Source organism: Strongylocentrotus purpuratus, unplaced genomic scaffold (assembly GCF_000002235.5).
Source record: "Strongylocentrotus purpuratus isolate Spur 01 unplaced genomic scaffold, Spur_5.0 spur5_scaffold_13, whole genome shotgun sequence".
NCBI classification, from domain to species: domain Eukaryota; kingdom Metazoa; phylum Echinodermata; class Echinoidea; order Camarodonta; family Strongylocentrotidae; genus Strongylocentrotus; species Strongylocentrotus purpuratus.
The window spans coordinates 14255336-14279007 of NW_022145598.1; the positions used below are offsets into that span (position 1 = coordinate 14255336).

The following is a 23672-nucleotide window of genomic DNA, read 5'->3' on the forward strand; positions in this document are numbered from 1 at the left end:
ATGGATATTAAGGCTTGTGTGGCAGTAAGACATTATTGTCTACCCCTTTCCAAGTCAAGAAAACGAGGGCTTGTATGGCAGAAAGACATTACATGTATTATATACCTCTGTCCAAGTAATGAAAATTAAGGCTTGTGTGGCAGAAAGACATTACATGTATTATATACCTCTGTCCAAGTCAAGAAAATTAAGGCTTCTGTGGAAAAAAAAAAATTACATGTCTGCATTTAAAGTGAATTTTAATGTGGAATTGGGAAATCTTAATGAATTTTGATATTTGGAATCTCAAAGTTTGTGAATTTCAAAGTTTAAATTCATCCAATGTACAGAAAGCCAGTACAGAAAGCCAGTTCTGTGGCATAAAAAAAACATTACATGTATTATATACCTCTGTTCAAGTTATGAAAATTAAGGCTTGTGTGGCAGTCTGGCAGAAAGACATTACATGTATTATATACCCCTGTCCAAGTCAAGAAAATTAAGGCTTGTGTGGCAGTAAGACATTATTGTCTACCCCTGTCCAAGTCAAGAAAATTAAGGCTTGTGTGGCAGAAAAACATTACATGTATTATATACCCCTGTCCAAGTCAAGAAAATTAAGGCTTGTGTGGCAGAAAGACATTACATGTATTATATACCTCTGTCCAAGTCATGAAAATTAAGGCTTGTGTGGCAGTAAGACATTATTGTCTACCCCTGTCCAAGTCAAGAAAATGAGGGCTTGTGTGGCAGAAAAACATTACATGTATTATATACCTCTGTCCAAGTCATGAAAATTAAGGCTTGTGTGGCAGTAAGACATTATTGTCTACCCCTGTCCAAGTCAAGAAAATGAGGGCTTGTGTGGCAGAAAGACATTACATGTATTATATACCTCTGTCCAAGTCATGAAAATTAAGGCTTGTGTGGCAGAAAAACATTACATGTATTATATACCTCTGTCCAAGTCATGAAAATTAAGGCTTGTGTGGCAGTAAGACTTTACAGCACTGGCTTTCTGTACATTGGATGAATTTAAACTTTGAAATTCACAAACTTTGAGATTCCAAATATCAAAATTCATTAAGATTTCCCAATTCCACATCAAAATTCACTTTAAATGCAGATATCCATTAAAATTCTCAAAATCACTTTGCCGATGGATTTTTAAAGAGGAGTATTGACAAAAAGAATATGTCACGTAACTATGAAGAATTTTTATTTCTTCAGAGGCAAAGTTGAGTATTCCATTATTTGCTAATGGAATACGTTTTACACATATCTGGAACTTTAAAGGTACTATGTCCATTTGCAGGCCCCAAAAATGAAAAGGTTAAATTCCAACAGCATTTGAAAGACAATATTAATTTAGAACTTTCCGAAAAAAAAGGGGGCTTGAAAATGTCTTTAAGTGGGAAAATAACGACTATTAGTAGTTTAATCAACTAAAAGATGAAGTTGAGTTCTGGTTTTGCGATTGCATTGTGAAAGAAACGGTGTGGAATCGACCAGAAAAGGTTGATCATCTAGCATATAAGAATTTGTGTGTATTGCAAGGTTCTGGAATCATCAAAATGATAAGAAATTTGGCCAAGTCTTGGTAAAGTTACAAACACTGTACACAGAAAGATGTATATGGGACTACACAACCACGTGGCGTAAAAAGGCTATTCCCCCGAGTTTTACGATGTTACATGACATATTTAGAATATGAAGGCATTTGAAGAGCCATGCTTTTTAAGGGAACATGTCTTATCTGATGTTCTTCCACACTTGCATAATAGGAATGATAACGCTCACAAATTATTTTTCACCTCTTCCCAGAACTCAACCTTCTCTTTAAGAGCTATAGAGCCAGTAATTAATAATCTGATTTCAGACCACTGTACTGCAGGGTCAATGTCGCTATTCATAAGGACCGCTATTCATAAGGTTTGCTATTCATAAGGTCCTCTATTCATAAGGACCGCTATTCATAAGGTCCGCTTTTCATAATTGGAGAAAAGGGTCATTATTCATAAGGACCGCTATTCATAATGAAAGAAGAGGGTCGGTATTCATAATATTAGAAGAGGGTCGCTATTCATAATACAAAATCGGGTTCGTTATTCATGAGGGTCCCTATTCATAATATTACAAAAGGGTCGGTATTCATAACACAGAAAGAGGGTCGCTATTTATAATACGAAATGAGGGTCGCTACTCATAATACGAAATGAGGGTCGCTATTCATAATGCAAAATGAGGGTTGCTATTCATAAGGGTCATTATTCATAATCGATGAAGAGGGTCGCTATTTATAATAGGAGTAGAGGGTCGCTATTCATAATAGAAGAAGAGGGTCGCTATTCATAATAGAAGAAGAGGGTCGCTATTCATAATAGGAGTAGAGGGTCGCTATTCATAATAGAAGAAGAGGGTCGCTATTCATAATAGAAGATGAGGGTCGCTTTTCATAATAGGAGTAGAGGGTCGCTTTTCATAATAGGAGTGGAGGGTCGCTATTCATAATAGAAGAAGAGGGTCGCTATTCATAATAGAAGAAGAGGGTCGATATTCCGGAGTAGAGGGTCGCTATTCATAATAGAAGAAGAGGGTCGATATTCATAATAGGAGTAGAGGATCGCTATTCATAATAGGAGTAGAGGGTCGCTATTCATAATAGGAGTAGAGGGTCGCTTTTCATAATAGGAGTAGAGGGTCGCTATTCATAATAGGAGTAGAGGGTCGCTATTCATAATAGGAGTAGAGGGTCGCTATTCATAATAGAAGTAGAGGGTCGCTTTTCATAATAGAAGAAGAGGGTTGTTATTCATAATAGAAGTAGAGGGTCGCTATTCATAATACGAAATGAGGGTCGCTATTCATAAAACAAAATGAGGGTCGCCGTTCATAAATCGAGAAGAGGGTCGCTATTCATAATAATAACAAAGGGAAATATTGGATGGAGGCCATCCCCACAGCTATGGCGTCCTGTACAGGCACGTAGCCAGAGTTTGATGTTTGGGAGGGCACATACATGTAATCGATCGAGGTAAACAAAAAGGGGGGTCTAAAAAAGTTCAACCGATCGGAAGCTTTGACCTTTCATTGTTTAATGCAATTATTAGAGAAAGAATATGATTCGTTGTTCCATTCTCGACTCTTAATCCTTGTCTGAATTCAGTTTCCCCCCTCCCGCGCGAAACGTGGAAGCTTTGATGTTTCATTAAATTATTAGAGAAAGAAGAGGATTTGTTGTACCATTCTCGATTATTAATCCTTGTCTGAATTCAGTTCCCCCTCCGGCGCGAAGCGCGTAAGCTTTGACCTTTCATAGCTTAATGAAATTATTAGAGAAAGAAGACGATTCGTTGTTCCATTCTCGACTCTGGCTACGCGCCTGCTTTAAAGGGAAAATGAAACAACTATGATTGTGATAGCACACAATAATGTTAGTAGAAATAGTAAATAACAAAAATTATTGCAACAACCATGGATAAATCACGGCCGGGAGCGTGGGCCGAGTGTCATATCATAGTTTTGTGTTATTGGGTGAGGGGGCGTAGCGACCAAGTGAGATTTTGCAATGTTGAATGCTGACATTATGCACTCTAGGAAATCCCTAAGCCCAATTTGTAAGTTCTTTCCGCTATATATCTTTCTAGCTATATTCCTAAATTTCCTGGCGGACGTGTCCTCCTATCGGGCCCAGGATCACCGCCCGTGTCCATGATTACTACCAACATGAGCTCAAATACAAGCTCAAGCGAGTTTATATGAGCTGAGGCCAAATGAAGAGCAAAATAAGAGTTGTGAAGCGGCCCCCCTACCGTTAATTACAAAATTGACTTTACAGCGCAGGGGCTGTTTTAACGTTTAACTTTGATTCCGTGGCTCGAAAGTTACTGTCACTAAGCGCCATTTCCTTGTCTTTCCATCTTTCTCACCCGACTCTCCCCCCCCCACTCAGTGTTATCTAGGGTACGCGTACGTATTTCCCTCTGTTTGAAAGCACCCCTCTATCTCCAGTGTGAAAAGTCAGTACGGGCCGGATTTTTGTGTATTACGGGTCGGACTTTGTTGGGTGAAAAGTACTCCTTTACCGGAGATTATGGGAACACGAGTTCTGTCCTTCCGACCCCGGAGTGGGAGGGAGAAAGGGGGGGGGGGGGGGGGGGCTTTTCTTTTCCCCTCTCTCTGTGTTTCTTTTCTCTTCTTTCTTGTCTCTTTTCTTCTATTTTCTTTTTCTTCTCCTTTCTTATGCTTCTCCTTTTTTTTCTCTCTTCTTTTTTTCCTCTTTTTTCCCTTTTTTTTGCGCCGCCAATAGGGGGGGGGGGGGGGCCGCGGCCGTTTCGGCCCCCTGGATCCGCCACTGAGTATGCCTGTGGTGTCCAGTGGCGTATCTGGCGCTTGTTCTCGTTTTGGAGGGGGGTGGGGGTGAGAGGGGCGCAAAAACGTATCTTTTCCCCCTTGTTTTTTCTTCTTCCTCTTTATTTTCTTTCCTTTCTCTTTTTTGCTGAGGGGAGGGGGGAGGCAAGGGCCTTTCAATCCAAACCTTGTTGGCGTGCATTTTTGGTTATATGCGCCGTGCATTTTTGGTTATATGCAGACTGCGTACCTCTCTGCCCTGCGCGTATCCCGTGTATGCGCGTGTATCTGACACGAAGGCAATCTGAATGTAATCGAGAAGGCTCACTTGACTCCAACTTTAATTTATCTTTAATATAAGGAGTAAAGCATAATTTGTTGATTAACGTTCTATTAGATCTTCTTTGATGTTGTACAGTATAAAACAAATAATGAATGTTTTTCATTCGTTTAATAGTGCGAATATTTTCATTCGTTGAAAGATTAACATTAATTCTATTCAACTCATGAAAATATTTGTACTATTGAACTCATAACCATTCATTATTTGTATAATAATCCATGCCTGTCAAAGTCATGAAGTTTTGGGAAATTTTGAAAAATGGGTGGATAGTGAATCTTTACAATTTTGATATATTTGGATGCCCCTGTGGATGTGGATGTATTAAAAGCACTAGTAATTTTAACCCTTAAAACACTTCTGCTTTCAAGAAAAATTTAATATTAAGATTTACCGGTGCTCCCGGTAAATTTTAATAAATTTCAAATAGCTCCTACGGCCGTACAATGGTAGATGCGACCATATGTAGTTGTATATAATTTCCGAACGGGAATAGCTTATCGGTCGATTTTAGTCAAGAAACATTGTTTTATAGCTTAATTAATATCTTGACCTTGAGAGGGAGCTATACAACATAAAGTGTTTATTATTTATAATTTCATAACTTTAGAGTCGATTTCGACCGCGACAACGATCAGTGAATATTGTAGGATCGCATATGCTTCCAATATGTTCATTTGAACCAAATTCAAGACCCCATACCAAAACTTTGTATTACCTTTAAGGCTTGTGTAGCAGGATGATACCAAATCATCTATACCTGTCAAAGTCACAAAAAGTAAACTTTATGTGCAAAAAAAATACATCATAATCATCATCTACCCTAATTGTCCCAGTCAAGACAATTAAGGCTTGTGTGCCAAAAAGACATTATTATCTACCCCTGTCCAAGTCAAGAAAATTAAGGCTTATGTGGCATAAAAAAAAACATTACATGTATTATATACCTCTGTCCAAGTCATGAAAATTAAGGCTTGTGTGGCAGAAAGACATTATTATCTACCCCTGTCCAAGTCAAGAAAATTAAGGCTTGTGTGGCAGAAAGACATTATTATCTACCCCTGTCCAAGTCAAGAAAATTAAGGCTTGTGTGGCAGAAAGACATTATTATCTACCCCTGTCCAAGTCAAGAAAATTAAGGCTTGTGTGGCATAAAAAACATTACATGTATTATATACTTCTGTCCAAGTCAAGAAATTTAGGGCTCGTGTGGCAGAAAGATATTGTCATCTACCCCAGTCCAAGTCAACAAAATTAGGGCTTGTGTGGCAGAAAGACATTATTATCTTCCCCTGTCCAAGTCAACAAAATTAGGGCTTGTGTGGCAGAAAGACATTATTGTCTACCCCTGTCCAAGTCAAGAAAATTAGGGCTTGTGTGGCAGAAAGACATTATTGTCTACCCCTGTCCAAGTCAAGAAAATTAAGGCTTGTGTGGCAGAAAGACATTATTGTCTAACCCTGTCCAAGTCATGTAAATTAAGGCTTGTGTGGCAGAAAGACATTATTATCTACCCCTGTCCAAGTCATGAAAATTAAGGCTTGTGTGGCAGAAAGACATTATTGTCTACCCCTGTCCAAGTCAAGAAAATTAAGGCTTGTGTGGCATAAAAACATTACATGTATTATATACCTGTACCACTGTCCAAGTCAAGAAAATTAGGGCTTGTGTGGCAGAAAGACATTATTGTCTACCCCAGTCCAAGTCAAGAAAATTAAGGCTTGTGTTGCTAGAAAGATATTGTCATCTTCCCCTGTCCAAGTCAAGAAAATTAAGGCTTGTGTGGCAGAAAGACATTATTGTCTACCCCTGTCCAAGTCAAGAAAATTAAGGCTTGTGTGGCATAAAAACATTACATGTATTATATACCTGTACCACTGTCCAAGTCAAGAAAATTAGGGCTTGTGTGGCAGAAAGACATTATTGTCTACCCCAGTCCAAGTCAAGAAAATTAAGGCTTGTGTTGCTAGAAAGATATTGTCATCTTCCCCTGTCCAAGTCAAGAAAATTAGGGTTTGTGTGGCATAAAAAAAACATTACATGTATTATATACCTCTGTCCAAGTCAAGAAAATTAAGGCTTGTGTGTCAGAAAGATATTGTCATCTACCCCAGTCCAAGTCAAGAAAATTAAGGCTTGTGTGGCAGAAAAACATTATTGTCTACCCCAGTCCAAGTCCAGAAAATTAAGGCTTGTGTGGCATAAAAACATTACATGTATTATATACCTGTACCACTGTCCAATTCAAGAAAATTAGGGCTTGTGTGGCAGAAAGGCATTATTATCTACCCCAGTCCAAGTCAAGAAAATAATGGGCTTGTGTGGCAGGAAGACATTACATGTATTATATACCTCTGTCCAAGTCATGAAAATTAAGGCTTATGTGGCATAAAAAAAACATTACATGTATTATATACCTCTGTCCAAGTCATGAAAATTAAGGCTTGTGTGGCAGAAAAACATTATTATCTACCCCTGTCCAAGTCAAGAAAATTAAGGCTTGTGTGGCAGAAAGACATTATTATCTACCCCTGTCCAAGTCAAGAAACTTAAGGCTTGTGTGGCAGAAAGACATTATTATCTACCCCTGTCCAAGTCAAGAAAATTAAGGCTTGTGTGGCATAAAAAAACATTACATGTATTATATACTTCTGTCCAAGTCAAGAAAATTAGGGCTCGTGTGGCAGAAAGATATTGTCATCTACCCCAGTCCAAGTCAACAAAATTAGGGCTTGTGTGGCAGAAAGACATTATTGTCTACCCCTGTCCAAGTCAAGAAAATTAAGGCTTGTGTGGCAGAAAGACATTATTGTCTAACCCTGTCCAAGTCATGTAAATTAAGGCTTGTGTGGCAGAAAGACATTATTATCTACCCCTGTCCAAGTCATGAAAATTAAGGCTTGTGTGGCAGAAAGACATTATTGTCTACCCCTGTCCAAGTCAAGAAAATTAAGGCTTGTGTGGCAGAAAGACATTATTATCTACCCCTGTCCAAGTCGAGAAAATTAAGGCTTGTGTGGCAGAAAGACATTATTGTCTACCCCTGTCCAAGTCCAGAAAATTAGCGCTTGTGTGGCATAAAAAAACATTACATGTATTATATACCTCTGTCCAAGTCATGAAAATTAAGGCTTGTGTGTCAGAAAGATATTGTCATTCACCCCAGTCCAAGTCAAGAAAATTAAGGCTTGTGTGGCAGAAAGACATTATTGTCTACCTCTGTCCAAGTCATGAAAATTAAGGCTTGTGTGTCAGAAAGATATTGTCATCTACCCCAGTCCAAGTCAAGAAAATTAAGGCTTGTGTGGCAGAAAGACATTATTGTCTACCCCTGTCCAAGTCATGAAATTTAAGGCTTGTGTGGCAGAAAGACATTATTATCTACCCCAGTCCAAGTCAAGAAAATTAAGGCTTGTGTGGCAGAAAGACATTATTGTCTACCCCAGTCCAAGTCAAGAAAATTAAGGCTTGTGTGGCATAAAACATTACATGTATTATATACCTGTACCACTGTCCAAGTCAAGAAAATTAGGGCTTGTGTGGCAGAAAGACATTATTGTCTACCCCAGTCCAAGTCAAGAAAATTAAGGCTTGTGTTGCTAGAAAGATATTGTCATCTACCCCAGTCCAAGTCAATAAAATTAAGGCTTGTGTGACAGAAAGACATTATTATCTACCCCTGTCCAAGTCAAGAAAATTAAGGCTTGTGTGGCAAAAAGACATTATTGTCTAACCCTGTCCAAGTCCAGAAAATTAGGGCTTGTGTGGCATAAAAAAACATTACATGTATTATATACCTCTGTCCAAGTCATGAAAATTAAGGCTTGTGTGTCAGACAGATATTGTCATCTACCCCAGTCCAAGTCAAGAAAATTAAGGCTTGTGTGGCAGAAAGACATTATTGTCTACCCCTGTCCAAGTCCAGAAAATTAGCGCTTGTGTGGCATAAAAAAACATTACATGTATTATATACCTCTGTCCAAGTCATGAAAATTAAGGCTTGTGTGTCAGAAAGATATTGTCATTCACCCCAGTCCAAGTCAAGAAAATTAAGGCTTGTGTGGCAGAAAGACATTATTGTCTACCTCTGTCCAAGTCATGAAAATTAAGGCTTGTGTGTCAGAAAGATATTGTCATCTACCCCAGTCCAAGTCAAGAAAATTAAGGCTTGTGTGGCAGAAAGACATTATTGTCTTCCCCTGTCCAAGTCATGAAATTTAAGGCTTGTGTGGCAGAAAGACATTATTATCTACCCCAGTCCAAGTCAAGAAAATTAAGGCTTGTGTGGCAGAAAGACATTATTGTCTACCCCAGTCCAAGTCAAGAAAATTAAGGCTTGTGTGGCATAAAAACATTACATGTATTATATACCTGTACCACTGTCCAAGTCAAGAAAATTAGGGCTTGTGTGGCAGAAAGACATTATTGTCTACCCCAGTCCAAGTCAAGAAAATTAAGGCTTGTGTTGCTAGAAAGATATTGTCATCTACCCCAGTCCAAGTCAATAAAATTAAGGCTTGTGTGACAGAAAGACATTATTATCTACCCCTGTCCAAGTCAAGAAAATTAAGGCTTGTGTGGCAAAAAGACATTATTGTCTAACCCTGTCCAAGTCCAGAAAATTAGGGCTTGCGTGGCATAAAAAAACATTACATGTATTATATACCTCTGTCCAAGTCATGAAAATTAAGGCTTGTGTGTCAGAAAGATATTGTCATCTACCCCAGTCCAAGTCAAGAAAATTAAGGCTTGTGTGGCAGAAAGACATTATTGTCTACCTCTGTCCAAGTCATGAAAATTAAGGCTTGTGTGTCAGAAAGATATTGTTATCTACCTCAGTCCAAGTCAAGAAAATTAAGGCTTGTGTGGCAGAAAAACATTATTGTCTACCCCAGTCCAAGTCAAGAAAATTAAGGCTTGTGTGGCATAAAAACATTACATGTATTATATACCTGTACCACTGTCCAAGTCAAGAAAATTAGGGCTTGTGTGGCAGAAAGGCATTATTATCTACCCCAGTCCAAGTCAAGAAAATAATGGGCTTGTGTGGCAGAAAGACATTACATGTATTATATACCTCTGTCCAAGTCATGAAAATTAAGGCTTGTGTGGCAGAAAGACATTATTATCTACTCCAGTCCAAGTCAAGAAAATTAAGGCTTGTGTGTCAGAAAGACATTATTATCTTCCCCTGTCCAAGTCAAGAAAATTAGGGCATGTGTGGCAGAAAGACATTACATGTATTATACCTCTGTCCAAGTCATGAAAATTAAGGCTTGTGTGGCAGAACGACATTATTGTCTACCCCTGTCCAAGTCAAGAAAATTAAGGCTTGTCTGGCAGAAACACATTATTGTCTACCCCTGTCCAAGTCAAGAAAATTAGGGCTTGTGTGGCTAAAACACATTATTATCTACCCCAGTCCAAGTCATGAAAATTAAGGCTTGTGTGGCAGAAAGACATTATTGTCTACCCCTGTCCAAGTCAAGAAAATAGAGGCTTGTGTGGCAGAAAGACATTATTATCTACCCCAGTCCAAGTCAAGAAAATTAAGGATTGTGTGTCAGAAAGACATTATTATCTTCCCCTGTCCAAGTCAAGAAAATTAGGGCTTGTGTGGCAGAAAGACATTACATGTATTATATACCTCTGTCCAAGTCATGAAAATTAAGGCTTGTGTGGCATAAAAAAACATTACATGTATTATATACACTGCACACACAAAACCATCCACCCATGACACACACATACACAGAGCCATACACTGCCTACTACTTTGCTTACAAATACTACACACTAACAAGTCACACACACACACACACACACACACAAGTACTGTAGATGCGCATAGTACCTAGCTACCTGGATGTCAACTGTAGATGGCACTATTCCGTTTGGCTACTTGGACACAACCCCTCTCTAAAATTTGGACATTTATTTTGGGCCTTTTTTGGGGAAAATTTTTTCTTGTGTGACTAAATCTTAGTTGATTAGAAATGACATGTCAGACATCTTAGACACTGAATATGATAGTTTTCTTGTGTGGCTAGACACACAAGTCTAAAGTGACACACAAGGATATCTCATACGTAAAACTAAACACACAAGCATACCATCGCAAACTCGGACGTACGGACGTACGGACGTACGGACGGACGGACGGACAACCCGAAAACATAATGCCTCCGGCTACTTCGTAACGGAGGCATAAAAATGTAAAATATTCAATTATTATTAATTAAGTACAAGACAAGAAAAGGAACTCACTTCCGGTACACATTGGGAGAATGGAAGAAAGAGAAAAGAAAGGGTCTGTAATTGACTAATCCATAGCTCATTTAAATTACTTGCTAAACAACATACCGGTACACTGCTCCCAAAATGAATTCCAAAATAAAATCGAAAAGAAAAGACAAAAAGAGAAGAAGAATCCCCACTTCCAACCCTAGTGAAACCCTGTTTACACGATGCTTACCTTGACTTGGTCCCATACTTTGATGATGTGATTCATCAACAGACTAGATTGTTTCATGTGAGAGTCATACATCTGACGCCATTCACTGAAACAATGCTGATCCTGGCACAGGCAAAATACAAGGCACTCCAGTAGCTACAAGGAAATGCAAAATAAACAGATATTGATGACAACTTCTTGAGGACTTCACTTCTTCAGCTATGAATTAAAGCATCAAAAGGCATGTACCAATCACATACATGTACAAATTTGTGTGTACATTTAGAATATATAAATCAATCTAAAAAACTTCACGCTGCATTCTATTGGCTATGGATAAAGAAATAGCATAAAACTACATACTGTACATACATGTAGAACCCAAGGCAGACTTGGGTTGATTGCAGGCCCTGTTTCATGCGAGTGCAGGTGTGTGCATAATTGGGTTTTTCAAGACGTTTATATCAATCGGATATAATTATTTACGTTTGGGGACAAGCCATTACATCACAATCAGAAAGACATGATTCAGTCTTGAACGGGGGTCTGCCCGAGTCAGTTGGTAGGTGAAGACTCTCTTAGTATTATTTGAATCTCATATTTTGAATATAGTACTACCAATGGAACTACATGTACTAACAAACAGATTGAGGATTGGTGTGATTGGTAAACTTTAAATACTGAAACACAAGAAACTGTCAACTCAAAACTTTTTACCAGTTGTTAATGATGGCTGTTTTCACTTTCATGAGTTGCAAACAATTTATGTTGTGGAAAGTGATCTCGTAGTATACATATCTTGACCGATTTCAAATTTGCAAAGGTTTCTGATTAGAGTGAATGTGAGCACACTCAGCACAGACATGAGACCCATGTGTTTAAACAATGCCAATATACCAAGTTTACCTTCCCTTTAAATTGTCATTATTCAAGCTTGGATTTAGATGTGCTTTCTGGCACACATAATAGAATAACAGATAATAGAAGATTAACTGTTTAACCCTAATAAGGCCGGGGGGGGGGGGGGGGCATTATGGCCCCCCCCCTCCACAATTTTTCCGATTGCTCGAGAACGCATACGGATGGCGCCCCGCCGCTCGCTGACTTTTTTCTTTCGAGTCTTGCGCAACTTTTAAAAGAATTTTTTTGAAAATCGGACCTGCGGTTACAAGGTCACGTGACCTTTTGTCTTTGCATGTCAGCCCGAAAATCGCTCATTTTCGTGATTTGTGTACAAAACATATGGAAAAGTCATTTTTCCTAAAAACAGATCAAACATGGGTTATTGGGTCTTGTTTAAAGTTTAGGTGTTTGTTTTTGGAGTCAAAATAGTTGAATTGTAGTAAGAAATGAAATAAAACAACAAAAACAATGAAATACATAAGTTAAAAAAACAATGAAATACATAAGAAATTACAAAAACAAGGGATAACATAAGGAATAAGCTGGCTCTTCCAAATTTTTTTGTCGTATTATTATTCAGAATGGTCTAATGAATATATGTAGTGAAAAAGAATGCTTAAATATGAATAATATATGATTTATGGGTAAAAATGTGATTTGTATGACTTTATTTGCATAAATTACCATAAATATGCAAATGAGTGAATTTTTCAAAAAATTGAAATTATCATATTATTTTATACACTTCACTTGACATGCGTGCAAATTTTCGCGGCGATCGGCCGCTTCGCGGCCGAGATCTTAAGGGGGGGCCATAATGGCCCCCCCCCCCCCCCCCCCGGCCATACTAAGACCTCAAATAGCCCGGCCTTTTTAGGGTTAAGAGTGTATGAGGTTAGATGAATTAGAATTGAATAGTTTCAAGTCTAATCTTAAAAGCCATCTGTACTAGTTTGGCCATGAGGGATAAGACCACCCAGGGAAGTCACTGACAGGTGGCTATCTCATCAACTCAGCTCTCAATTGACATAAGAAAAAGAAGATCATGGGGGACCAACATGCACCGATTAGGCATTGTTTGCTATATAGAGGGCGCACATAGCTACAAGTAGTGCAGTGGGGCTTTAAGTGCTCAGACATCATACCTCGGTCTTGAGGGCAACAGGGCAGTGGTCCGTTGTTCTGGCTAGCAGAGAAGGAAAGAAATTCCTCAGGTTGGATTCAGGGTTCTCACGGAAGGCAAGACGCTGTAGGAGAAGAAAAAGAAGAACTTACTACCTATACTAGAGCCTTTCTATTGCAGAACTGGGCCCTGTCTTAATAATAATAATAATGTCAATTTATATAGCGCACATATCCATTCTAAAAGACTGCTCAAGGCGCTCTTGTACAACATCAAAAATAATTATACAATATTAAAACTACGACATAATTATACACTATACAAACTACGACATAATTTTACAATATTAAAACTATGACATAAACAAATGGTGCTTAAGTTTCTTCTTAAATGTTTCGACTGATGATGATTGTCTTATTTCTAGTGGTAAAGTGTTCCATAGTTTGGGTGCAACGTTAGCAAAAGCCCTGTCCCCCCATTTGTTATTGGTTTTGGGTGTACATAACAAAGAGTTGATATCAATCGCAACTTATTTGTGTTTGATATCAATCGCAACTAAGAGGTAGGAGTCTGCGAACTTGCGATTGATTGGAGGACTTGCAATTGATTTGGATCAATTGCAACTCTTTGTAAGATGGAGCCCTGGTGTGAAATGGGTCAATATCATTAATGATTTGACAAAATGTGACAAAAAAATGCTGAATTCTATTGCAAATCTGAAAAGAATGCTAGGTCAAGGTTATACAATACCCACAAGCTAGGACATTTCCACCCAGAAGGTCCAGCAAAACAATCTCGGCACTTACCTATGGAGAAATATTGCGCCTTGCATACATACAACCTAATCGGTTTTACACATGCATAGTATACGTTGATGTTGGAATTTAGGTCCCTGACTAGATTTATATATTGTTGTTTTTTTCCTTATATATTTGATATTCCACTTGACGAGGAATAGTCTTTTTGAATCTCAGTTTTGCTGGAATTTTGTTACTTAAAATCTAGAAGCAAAGAAATCTGCCTAAATGTTTTTGAAGGCTTTCTTAAATGACCATAGAAGGTTATATATCTCATGAAAGTCATTCTCTTTCATTTTACTGGAACAATCAAAGAACGTGTAGAAGATGATTTGTTTTTAAACATACCTTAAGTCTAGGGTAATGGCCCAACAGTTGCTTCTGTAAGCTGCAGAAAAGAAGGAAAAAACACAGAGTATAAACATAAATTAAGAGCATTCTTTTCATTTAATAGTAAAGGTGCCATTAAACCCTTGCAGCTCAGTGCCTGCTTCAACCCTCCCAAATGTTGATATAGTGTGTACTTGAATAAAGAAAAACTTTTATCAACATTCTATAGATTGAATATGAGATCATGAAATGTGAGGCTGAATGCAGAGATCAAGAAACATTGTTTGCACCAAGATGATGAATGTAAGAATACCGTGGTTGGAATGTTGTCTTCTTTAGTTTCTTTTTCTGCGATACCTTGTGGCACCAAATAAATTTTGCATTTCTTTTCTACTCATGAAATATTATAGGCCATCAGTGGTGAGAGTGGTAAAAAATGCATTTACAATATTAATTTTGCAATTTTATTCTACTGATTGAATCATATATTCCAAAAGTGGTAAGAGTGGCAAAAATGCATTTACATAGTTCACGAGTAACAGTTCAGAATGACTTAAAACCTGTCTGTACTGGTTTGGCCAGGGGGAATAGACTTCCCTGCAAGGTCACTGACAGGTGGTTTTCTCATCAAATCAGCTCTCAGTTAACATAAGAAAAAGGGGGTCATGGGGGAACAACAGGCACCAATAAGGCATTGTTTGCTATATAGAGGGCGCAAGTAGCTACCGGTATTAGTAATACAGCTGCTGAGCAATAAATATTTCCTGTATACTGTAGAACTTACTTAGGTTGGAGTGAGTTGTTTGGTGTGAAGACATAGTCGAGAATGGGGAAGAACTCGTTTGGACCTAGGACCTGGCTGGCACGTTTCTCATCAAGCTTCTGCCTGTAGATACGAACGAGGGAGAGGAAAAATCAAGATTAGCTTTCAATTAAAACTGTAATGATATTGAGTTGCTTTCATCCAAAACACAAAGAAACAGGAAGTTACGGGATGTGCAAGCCACTAGAATTGAACAGAAGAATGGCAACTATCGCTGAAATAAAAAAAATAAAAAAATAAACAAAACTATGGGTAAAATAAGATAAAATGTCTTCAATTCATCTTCTAGTCTTAAATAAATGTATCTTCACTCATCACAGCAATAAGTTCCCAACAAGATGAAATCAAAGCAGAAGTCTTTTTTTAATTTTCCATTTCAACCATGGATCAGATCATGAAGAAGATTGATTTTGACCCATCGGGGGACTGAAACAAGTAAAGAGCACGTTAATTCTCATTGCAATTGAAATCGTGTGAAAAAGACTGGGTTTTGAGTGCTCATGGTACCTTGTGCATGTGTCTCTTTTAACTATACATATCTTCAGCACCAACGGCCTGTCCAACTTTCAATATTTACCTGACATGAACATGAATATAATAATATTAATGATAATAATAATAATGAGAATAATAATCCCTATATAAGCGGTAAATATACTATTCAGAATTCAGCCTGTGGCATTTTATCAAAGTTAACATTTCTTGACCATAGCACAGAGGAGCAGGTATGCTTACCCTAAGAAGCGGTCCAGAGTAGAAATAGCATAGGGAGAAACCATCTTATGGCCAAGGAGAGGGAGCATTAGCTTACTCCAAACTGTGAGAAACCAAGCAAGATGATATTAAAAAATTAAACAAATAATGTAACATACACTAGGAGAAAATCATCTTTCTGCTGGCATTATGGCTGTGAAGAAGCAAGTATTTGCATCAAATTTGAATTTAACTTTTTATCCATTATTTCCCTTTTGATTCAATTTCAATATAAACTGCTAAAGTTATAGACATACCTACCTCACCTACTCTGGATTTCAAACACGATCATAATATCTTACATCAATTTATAAGACATTGTGTAATAACTTGATTATAGCAAAACCACATAATTATTCATTGATTTATGTATCGAACTATACAATTTCATTGTGTAAATTTCTATCATTGTTTGTATTTGTATTTGCATTAGAAATCCAACCTTTAGTTTGCTATAAAGGAATAATGATGACTCGATGACTTGATTTTCGGGGATTTTTCTACTTGCTGAGTTTATATTTACATTTGAAATGTTATCTGTATTCTTTTTGGTATTTCATGTTTACTATTCACCATGTAATGATGTTTTCATGTATATGTGTGTTTTTATATGTATTTTTATGTTATGCAGGGCCCCCAAGTATAACAGTATGTTAACTACTGATGGGGCTATCTTGTTGAAATAAAACGTAATAAATCAATAAAATAAAAATGAATAATACTTAAGTACATCTACAAATGCAGAAATAAACAAAGAGGATCATGTGGGTGACCTCACCTTGCAGGCCAATGACCGGATCATGCTGACCAGCCTGAATACAGCCCCATAGGATGGTCAGACAAGTGGCGCGGTCACTCTGTCTCCTCTTGAAGACCTCTAGATACTGGCGACAAAAAAAGAGAATGAGATGAAAGGTTGGTAGATGATAAATGTTGATAAGAACATATACACAGAAACTGTAATAATAATATTCTGCTTTTATATAGCACCCAATTCATCGATACAACGGTGTGCCTAAGCGCTTTACAGATATATCATTACACCTGTCATCGGATTCAGGCTTACCTGCACACAATGTATGCACATTTTCCACTCCCTGAGGAGCATTCCAGCCAGTCGCCATTTTACAAGTGCACATGAACTTTCGCATCCTACCGGGTACCCATTTAACACCTGGTTGGAGAGTAACAAGTCCAGGTAAATATAGTGCCAAAGGATATTAGTGCCGTGTCAGGATTCGAACCCTCGATCTTCGCATCTCCAGTCAAGCGCCTTAAACCACTCAATCCCGACACTCCTTTGAAGACTTCCTTGATGCTTCAGAGGTTTAGGCTTCTCATGCTCACTAGATCAGAGCTCAGTTTCATAACTTTTTATTTATCGATGACAAGTTCCAGTAACTGTTATAAGCTACTGAAATCATGGCATTTGATTGGCCGAGAGCAAATCTGTCATAGAAATGTATTATTTTTCATTGATAACAAGTTTTATGAAACAGGGCCCAGATTCTATTCATTTTACATTACTTATCTTTCACTATTTTAAAAAGAGAGCTTGCGTGTGCTGACCCCACATTTTCACACATTACATACACAAATTATCTCCTTGATAATAGAAAATATGAATGATTTGAATCAACATTTTATGCCTGTCAAAATAACTTTTACAAAATATTTTGATAGATGCTAACAGCTTTCCATAATTTTTAAGTCCAATTTAGAGATAAGCTCAACTTAGGATCTTTGTGAAACACCCCCTAGATCTTTATGATATCTTTTGTTACTTACATCTGAGATGCGATTGGTGACAAACTGAGGATATTCCACAGCCAGGAGCTGCAAAAAGATCCGATATCCATTCACTGCATTTCCTATAAAAGTAACAAATCAGAAAATGACGACGATTCTACTGCATATCATGTCACAACAAGCCAAAAGGTGTTTTCAGTCTTTCACTATCAGGAATTATATACCTCTCTTTAGAAATCTAGCCATCTAATTGGTCGAAATTGGAGTTGTGATTTTAGCCATTCCCGTACAGAAACGATACCACCAAAAACTGTTATGTTTTGTCAAAGCTGACATTCTAAGACAATCCTAAATATTGAGATAATTACATCAATAGAAAGCTTTTAACCCCCAGAAAAATAAAACTAAATGATGTCCAACTGACAAAAAATGTTCAGAATGGTGAATTTATGCGAGGAAACTCCACCAAAATCTCGAAGTCTGAAACATGGAATTGCATGTAGAGTCGGGCCTCTATTGGTGACCTCACGAACGGTGATCATGGGCTTAGTGAGAATGAATGGCAGTGATATGTTGACATAAATGCTATCCTGTCAGAGCTTAGATTTTTTGTTGTTATATGTGATGAATTTTATGTTTTCATTTGAATGAAGAATAACGAAGCAATATTTTCCAGTTGCAGATTTGTTTTTATATCCTCATATTCTCCTTTTTGGTAGAGTTTTTAGACAAGTTTACTGCTTGACAAAACATAACAGTTATGGGTGGTATTCTCGAAAGCGGACTAACTTTAGTCCATGGTTTAATCAACGGACTAAGTATGGAATGCAAAGTATCCATATGAATATATTTTTGAATAATTTTATATGTCCCTAAATTACCATGATAACATAATTATATCATATTTGTTACATTTTATTCTAATTTAGTGACAGATTATTTACCTTTAGGCAGATCGGTCTCAACCTCTCTGATACAGTGTTGGAAGAACATACTGAGCATCCTCTCAGGGTAGGTTTCCATGAGGTTCTTTAAGAGCTTCCTCACCGAGCTGTTCATCTTACATAATGGATAATCTGTGATGAAATCAAGGAGAGGCATATTGACAGAAAGATTACCAAAGGGAACAACCAGCAGACTAAAAAGTTGGTTTCTGGTTAAGATGAACAATAATTGTGAGAATAATATCACTAGTGATATTCATTTGTCTCGCAATGTTTGGTCAAAATGGGATCTTAAAGATCACAACATTTCGTGCGCTGCTGCAAGTCTGCAACACTTCGTCCAGTGATAAAATCACCATGTTGACCATACATTGCAAGACAAACGAATATCACTAGCGATATTATTTTAGACACTACATCTGCATTCTGCAATGAGTAATATATTTAGCAATAATAATTGTGAGTCTACTCATTTTTTTCCCACGTTTTAATGTTAGTTTTGAAGAATATCACAGTAAAAAATTCTGCTGAAATTGATTGCTCTTCAAATGCCCTCTATAATATGACACTAAAAAGCTGAAAAGTTTGGACCCAACTTTCATACCACATGTTCATGTACCTGTAATGATTCCATATAACATGTTTCCACATTACCTTTTTCTGTGCACAATCCATGTGACTTCCAGCAAGACTAATAGTCAATTTATTGTCAGTACCAATAGAATAAACCTAAGTAAACTGTACCCCATGTACATAATTATTTAATCAAAATAACTTCTAGATATTTCCTAATTTCTTTTACAATGTAAATTATGACCGGTAATCTGCTTCATCTTTAAATATATGTATTACTCAGTGAAATTGCCCTAGGTAACTTATTTTACTCTATTGCCAGACTGTAGTTTAAGTATTGGTCACACATGTTTCAGAAAATGAACTTTAAAATATGACTTGGAAACAAACTTTCTGAAAGGTGTGAAATGAAATAAGGAGGCATGTGGTAAATCAGGATTTAAAGAACTTACAAACAAAAGTACTGCGGTTACTGACGGGGCCACCCTGTTTAAATAAAACGAAATAAATAAATAAATAAATAAATAAAAGTTTCATTGAATTAAACTTACCAGATGGCTTATCGGGGAAGGTTGGATCAAATTCTTTGGTCAGTAATTTCCTGTTCAAAAGTAGAGCCAAGTCTCCTAACCATAGCTGAAATTGAAAAAAAACAAACATAGATCTTATAGTCTGCCTTATTGTTTTCAAAACAATCGTAATATGACCATGTAGAGACATACACAGTAGACCATATAAGATGTTGCTTCATTCTTGATATCAAGGCAATAAGGCAATAAAGCAATAAAGTCTGTATCTCAGACCAAACATGACATTTTGCATATGTATTTACATGTATATGTTGGCTTTAGGTTTACTCCCTCTTCAATTTTTTTCTGGCGGGGTGTTAATTATAAAGCACAAGGTGGCTTTGAAGTTGCTTGAAAACAAGTGATTCAATCAAAGCACAAACATGTATTGAATAACTTCAGTGCATGGCATTTGTGTTATGAGTAATGAACACCTCTAGTGCTATTATATACAATGTATAACAAATCCCAGTTTGACAGTACAGGGGAGAGTTTCACAAAGACTAAGATCAACTTTAAGTTGTATTTAACTACTGTATGGCAGGCCATTCATGCAACTGGTTACTTGCTCCCACCATTGGTCTCTCAATTATGATCTTTAGATACTATTTTTCCTTCATATTGAACTATCAAAAAAGGTAAATTCTGGAGATTTGTGACGATTTGTACGTCCCTTGAGAAACCAATGCCAGGAATGGTTATGCACTTGTCATTTGTAAGACGCACCTCTTGACCCCGGGAATGGTGCGTCATTGTACCGATGTGAGTCGTACATTTTGATACCATGACGCACCTTCCGTCACAGAAAGTGACACACCATTACATTCCATCGACGCACATTTGAGTCAAACATTACACACCATTTCATGAAAATGACTAGCCAATGACGCACATTTGAGAAACACTTCTGCTTGGAGAAAGTGACGGTCCCATTGACACACCAAATGACGCAACGTGGTAAAGTGACTTACTATGACGCACATATGGGTCAGTATTGTGACGGACATTTTGCGGCCATGACGGTACTGTGCGTCGCGATTTTGGGGAACATGACGCAACCATGACGCACCATCCCCGGGGGTCAAAAGGTGCGTCTTACAAATGACACCTGCATTAGATGAACTAGTGGCATGAACAGCATGCCATATTTTAGTCAAACTTAAAGTCGATCTTAGTCTTTGTGAAACACCCCCAGGATCAGGAGTGATACTTACAGCTGGTGAATCAGGCACACGAGCCTTGACCTCTTCCAGTTGATCCTTGACCTCGGCGACCTGAAGTGCATCTAGGGCTTCGTCAAGTGTGTTGAATCTCTCTGGCTTCTTCTTTCCATCACTGCCCCCTTTCTTCTTCTTATGTTGCTGCGGGGTCGGGTTTGGCTTCTTGCCCCCCTGGCTTGCATCCCCATTGGCCTTCTTTGCACCCTTGGCAGAGCCGTTCGTGAAGGCCTCACTGAACATGGTGGAGTTTTCTCGCAGAGGAGCTACATCGTTACATGTAAAGATACCAAAACAGAAAAACAGTTTATCTGGATTTCTTTGGCTTAATTTTACAATAGCCAATCGATAGAGTTTATGTACGTAACAGTTAGGGTAAGAGTTAGGATTAGGTTTAGTGTTAACTTTAAAAAGAAACTTGAAGATAAAGTTGAGTTCTGGTCATGCGATTGCATTGATCATCTGGCATATTAGAATTGGTGTGTACTGCAAGTCAATTTTTGTGATGGGTATTTTAAAATTGCTCCCTTTTTTATTTGGAAAAATGATGCAGATTTGGTAGGGATGGAGTTATAACTTTAACATGCCAATTTAGGTGCGGCGACTCTCTCATTTTTCTGAATTAAAAAACAATGCAAGACAAATTTGGACTTCCATAATTTCAGTAAGAAGTGAAAATAATTTTTAACTACATGTAAGGAGTGCTCTGTCCTATGGTCAAGAAATGTTGGCGCTAGTTCAGAATCATATCCAGACTTAGACCGAAAGCTTCAGTCTCTCTAATCGTCGGTTGTTCCACTGAGACTACGTCTGGCTCCACTAGACCTCCGATTATAGAGACTGAAGTCTGGGGACCTCTTTCTGTGAGGCACTGTACGGAACAAATGGTTCGGTTCGACCGGACCGCGATGAATGAGATATGCAACAAGATTTTCACTCTTTACATCCTCATAACTGCTGCAATTATAACACAAATTAAAAATAACATATAGATCTATATAGCTTATTTGACTTACGATAGCTTGCTCATTTAGATCCTAAATTAATGATTAATCCGAGAAAGTCTCGTAGTCAACATTATCCGTCTTGGTGTTAGTTGATGAATATTCATTTTTTCTTTTTGAACGCCCCCCCCCCCTCGCTGCCTCAGATAACGCGTGGCGCATGCGCCACGCGTTCTTGATTTTGCCTGACCTTGCACCACGCCTTCTTGATATTAAACATATTGCGCCACCCCTTCTTCTTTCCAAGAAAACAGCGCCACGCGTATTATGTTCATTACTTGACAAACGCGGCGCTGCCAGCTACCGCGCGCGCCCGCTCCAAAAGTATTGAAGCTCTAGCGTTCTCGAAACAGTACACACACCCGTAGATCATGCAGTAGAGTGGGGAAAGAGAGAGAGAGAGAGAGAGAAGAGAAAATGTCAAGGCGCGATGAGGGAGAGAGAGAGAGAGAGAGACAGACACACCGACGCACATGGATCACGCCATTGTATTCTATGTAGCTGTGTTGCTGTGGGGAAATGTACATACGATACACATATATTGTGTGCACATAGCTTAGCGCAGCAGGTCTAGCCTGTGTGTGTTTTGACCTCAACTCGAACTTTCAAAGTCGCAAGTGTCTAATTAAAATATGTGCCAGTATGATGATGATGATGATATTGATGATGATCATCATACTGTAGTAATCACTTTAATTCCTAATTTGTTTGTTGTTTCTGTGCAAAAACTGACTCATTATTATAACTGACTTTAATTAAAAAATTGTATCTCTTTCGTTTACCTAAAGGCTTACGTTTTCTTAATTCACTATTTAATACATGCATTCAAACATTTATACATAAAATCAGGTTTCAAGTACAAAAGAGAATTATCCAAAATATTGGCATAACAATTATGAAGTAGACTAGGCAGCGCAGGCATACATACAAACACTAGCCCCTAGAACTGACGACGGTAGGAATGGATTGCAATGAATAATTTGTAGCTGCAACCAGGAATGGCTGCAAAGCTCTCTCTCTCTCCATCCCTCTTTTTTTCTTCTTTACCCTATATTTAATTGGTATTTTAAAGTACATAATAAGCATGCAACTTATTTGATGTCTGCATTATGGCGACTCCAACAAAATCTTTATAGTTTTGTTTAATTTCGCCTCCTTCCTACCAGCTGGTACATCGAATTTATTTTTATTAACGTTTTATTTTGCGTTCTTACTTTGATTGTAAGAAATAATTAATGTTTATTATTGAATATTGAACTTTGAATCTCGACCCCCATCCCCCCCCCCCCCCCCCCCCAGCAATCAAGCACTTCATACCCGGGAGATTGAGGGAGAGGGTAGTAGTTGTGTTGGGAGAGAGATAGACGCACGGACCATGGAAAGGGTCTGAATGAATTTTTATTTCATATGCGTTTGCGAAGCAGCAAACCATGAATGAACTAAAGTAAATTCTTTTGCTTTAATTCCAACAGCCTATTTTGTAACATTGGGCAAAGTAATTATACATATTATAGCTGTAAATAACGTAAGAGGGACTTTAGAATAAGCTATGATTGTAAAATCTAAAAGAAAAAAGAAGTAGTGTGAATTACAAAGTTTCAACTTTCACTTAACATTTCATCACTTTCTGTGTTATTTATTTGGGAAACCAACTACACGATGTGCCAGACGAGTGGAGCCATCACTCAACACGTGGCCTTGGTCGATGATACATATAATGCAGACATAATCCAATCTTATCAAAATGCTAATGTCTCCCCTTTG

General features: G+C 37.8%; 1 protein-coding gene across 1 annotated transcript in view; it reads right to left on the bottom strand.

Annotated features, from left to right (window-relative positions):
* Positions 1 to 23672, bottom strand: part of LOC105443071 (transmembrane protein 214-A-like) — a 32804-nt gene that overhangs the window by 6652 nt on the left and 2480 nt on the right. Inside the window, exons 2-11 of the mRNA XM_030982971.1 lie at positions 20902 to 21170; positions 19670 to 19754; positions 18546 to 18677; positions 17641 to 17723; positions 16631 to 16736; positions 15835 to 15916; positions 15061 to 15162; positions 14295 to 14334; positions 13172 to 13273; positions 11145 to 11279 (exon numbers count right to left, since the gene is read on the bottom strand). Coding sequence (XP_030838831.1) covers positions 11145 to 11279; positions 13172 to 13273; positions 14295 to 14334; positions 15061 to 15162; positions 15835 to 15916; positions 16631 to 16736; positions 17641 to 17723; positions 18546 to 18677; positions 19670 to 19754; positions 20902 to 21170 — 1136 coding nt within the window. The remainder of the gene's footprint in view (positions 1 to 11144; positions 11280 to 13171; positions 13274 to 14294; positions 14335 to 15060; positions 15163 to 15834; positions 15917 to 16630; positions 16737 to 17640; positions 17724 to 18545; positions 18678 to 19669; positions 19755 to 20901; positions 21171 to 23672) is intronic.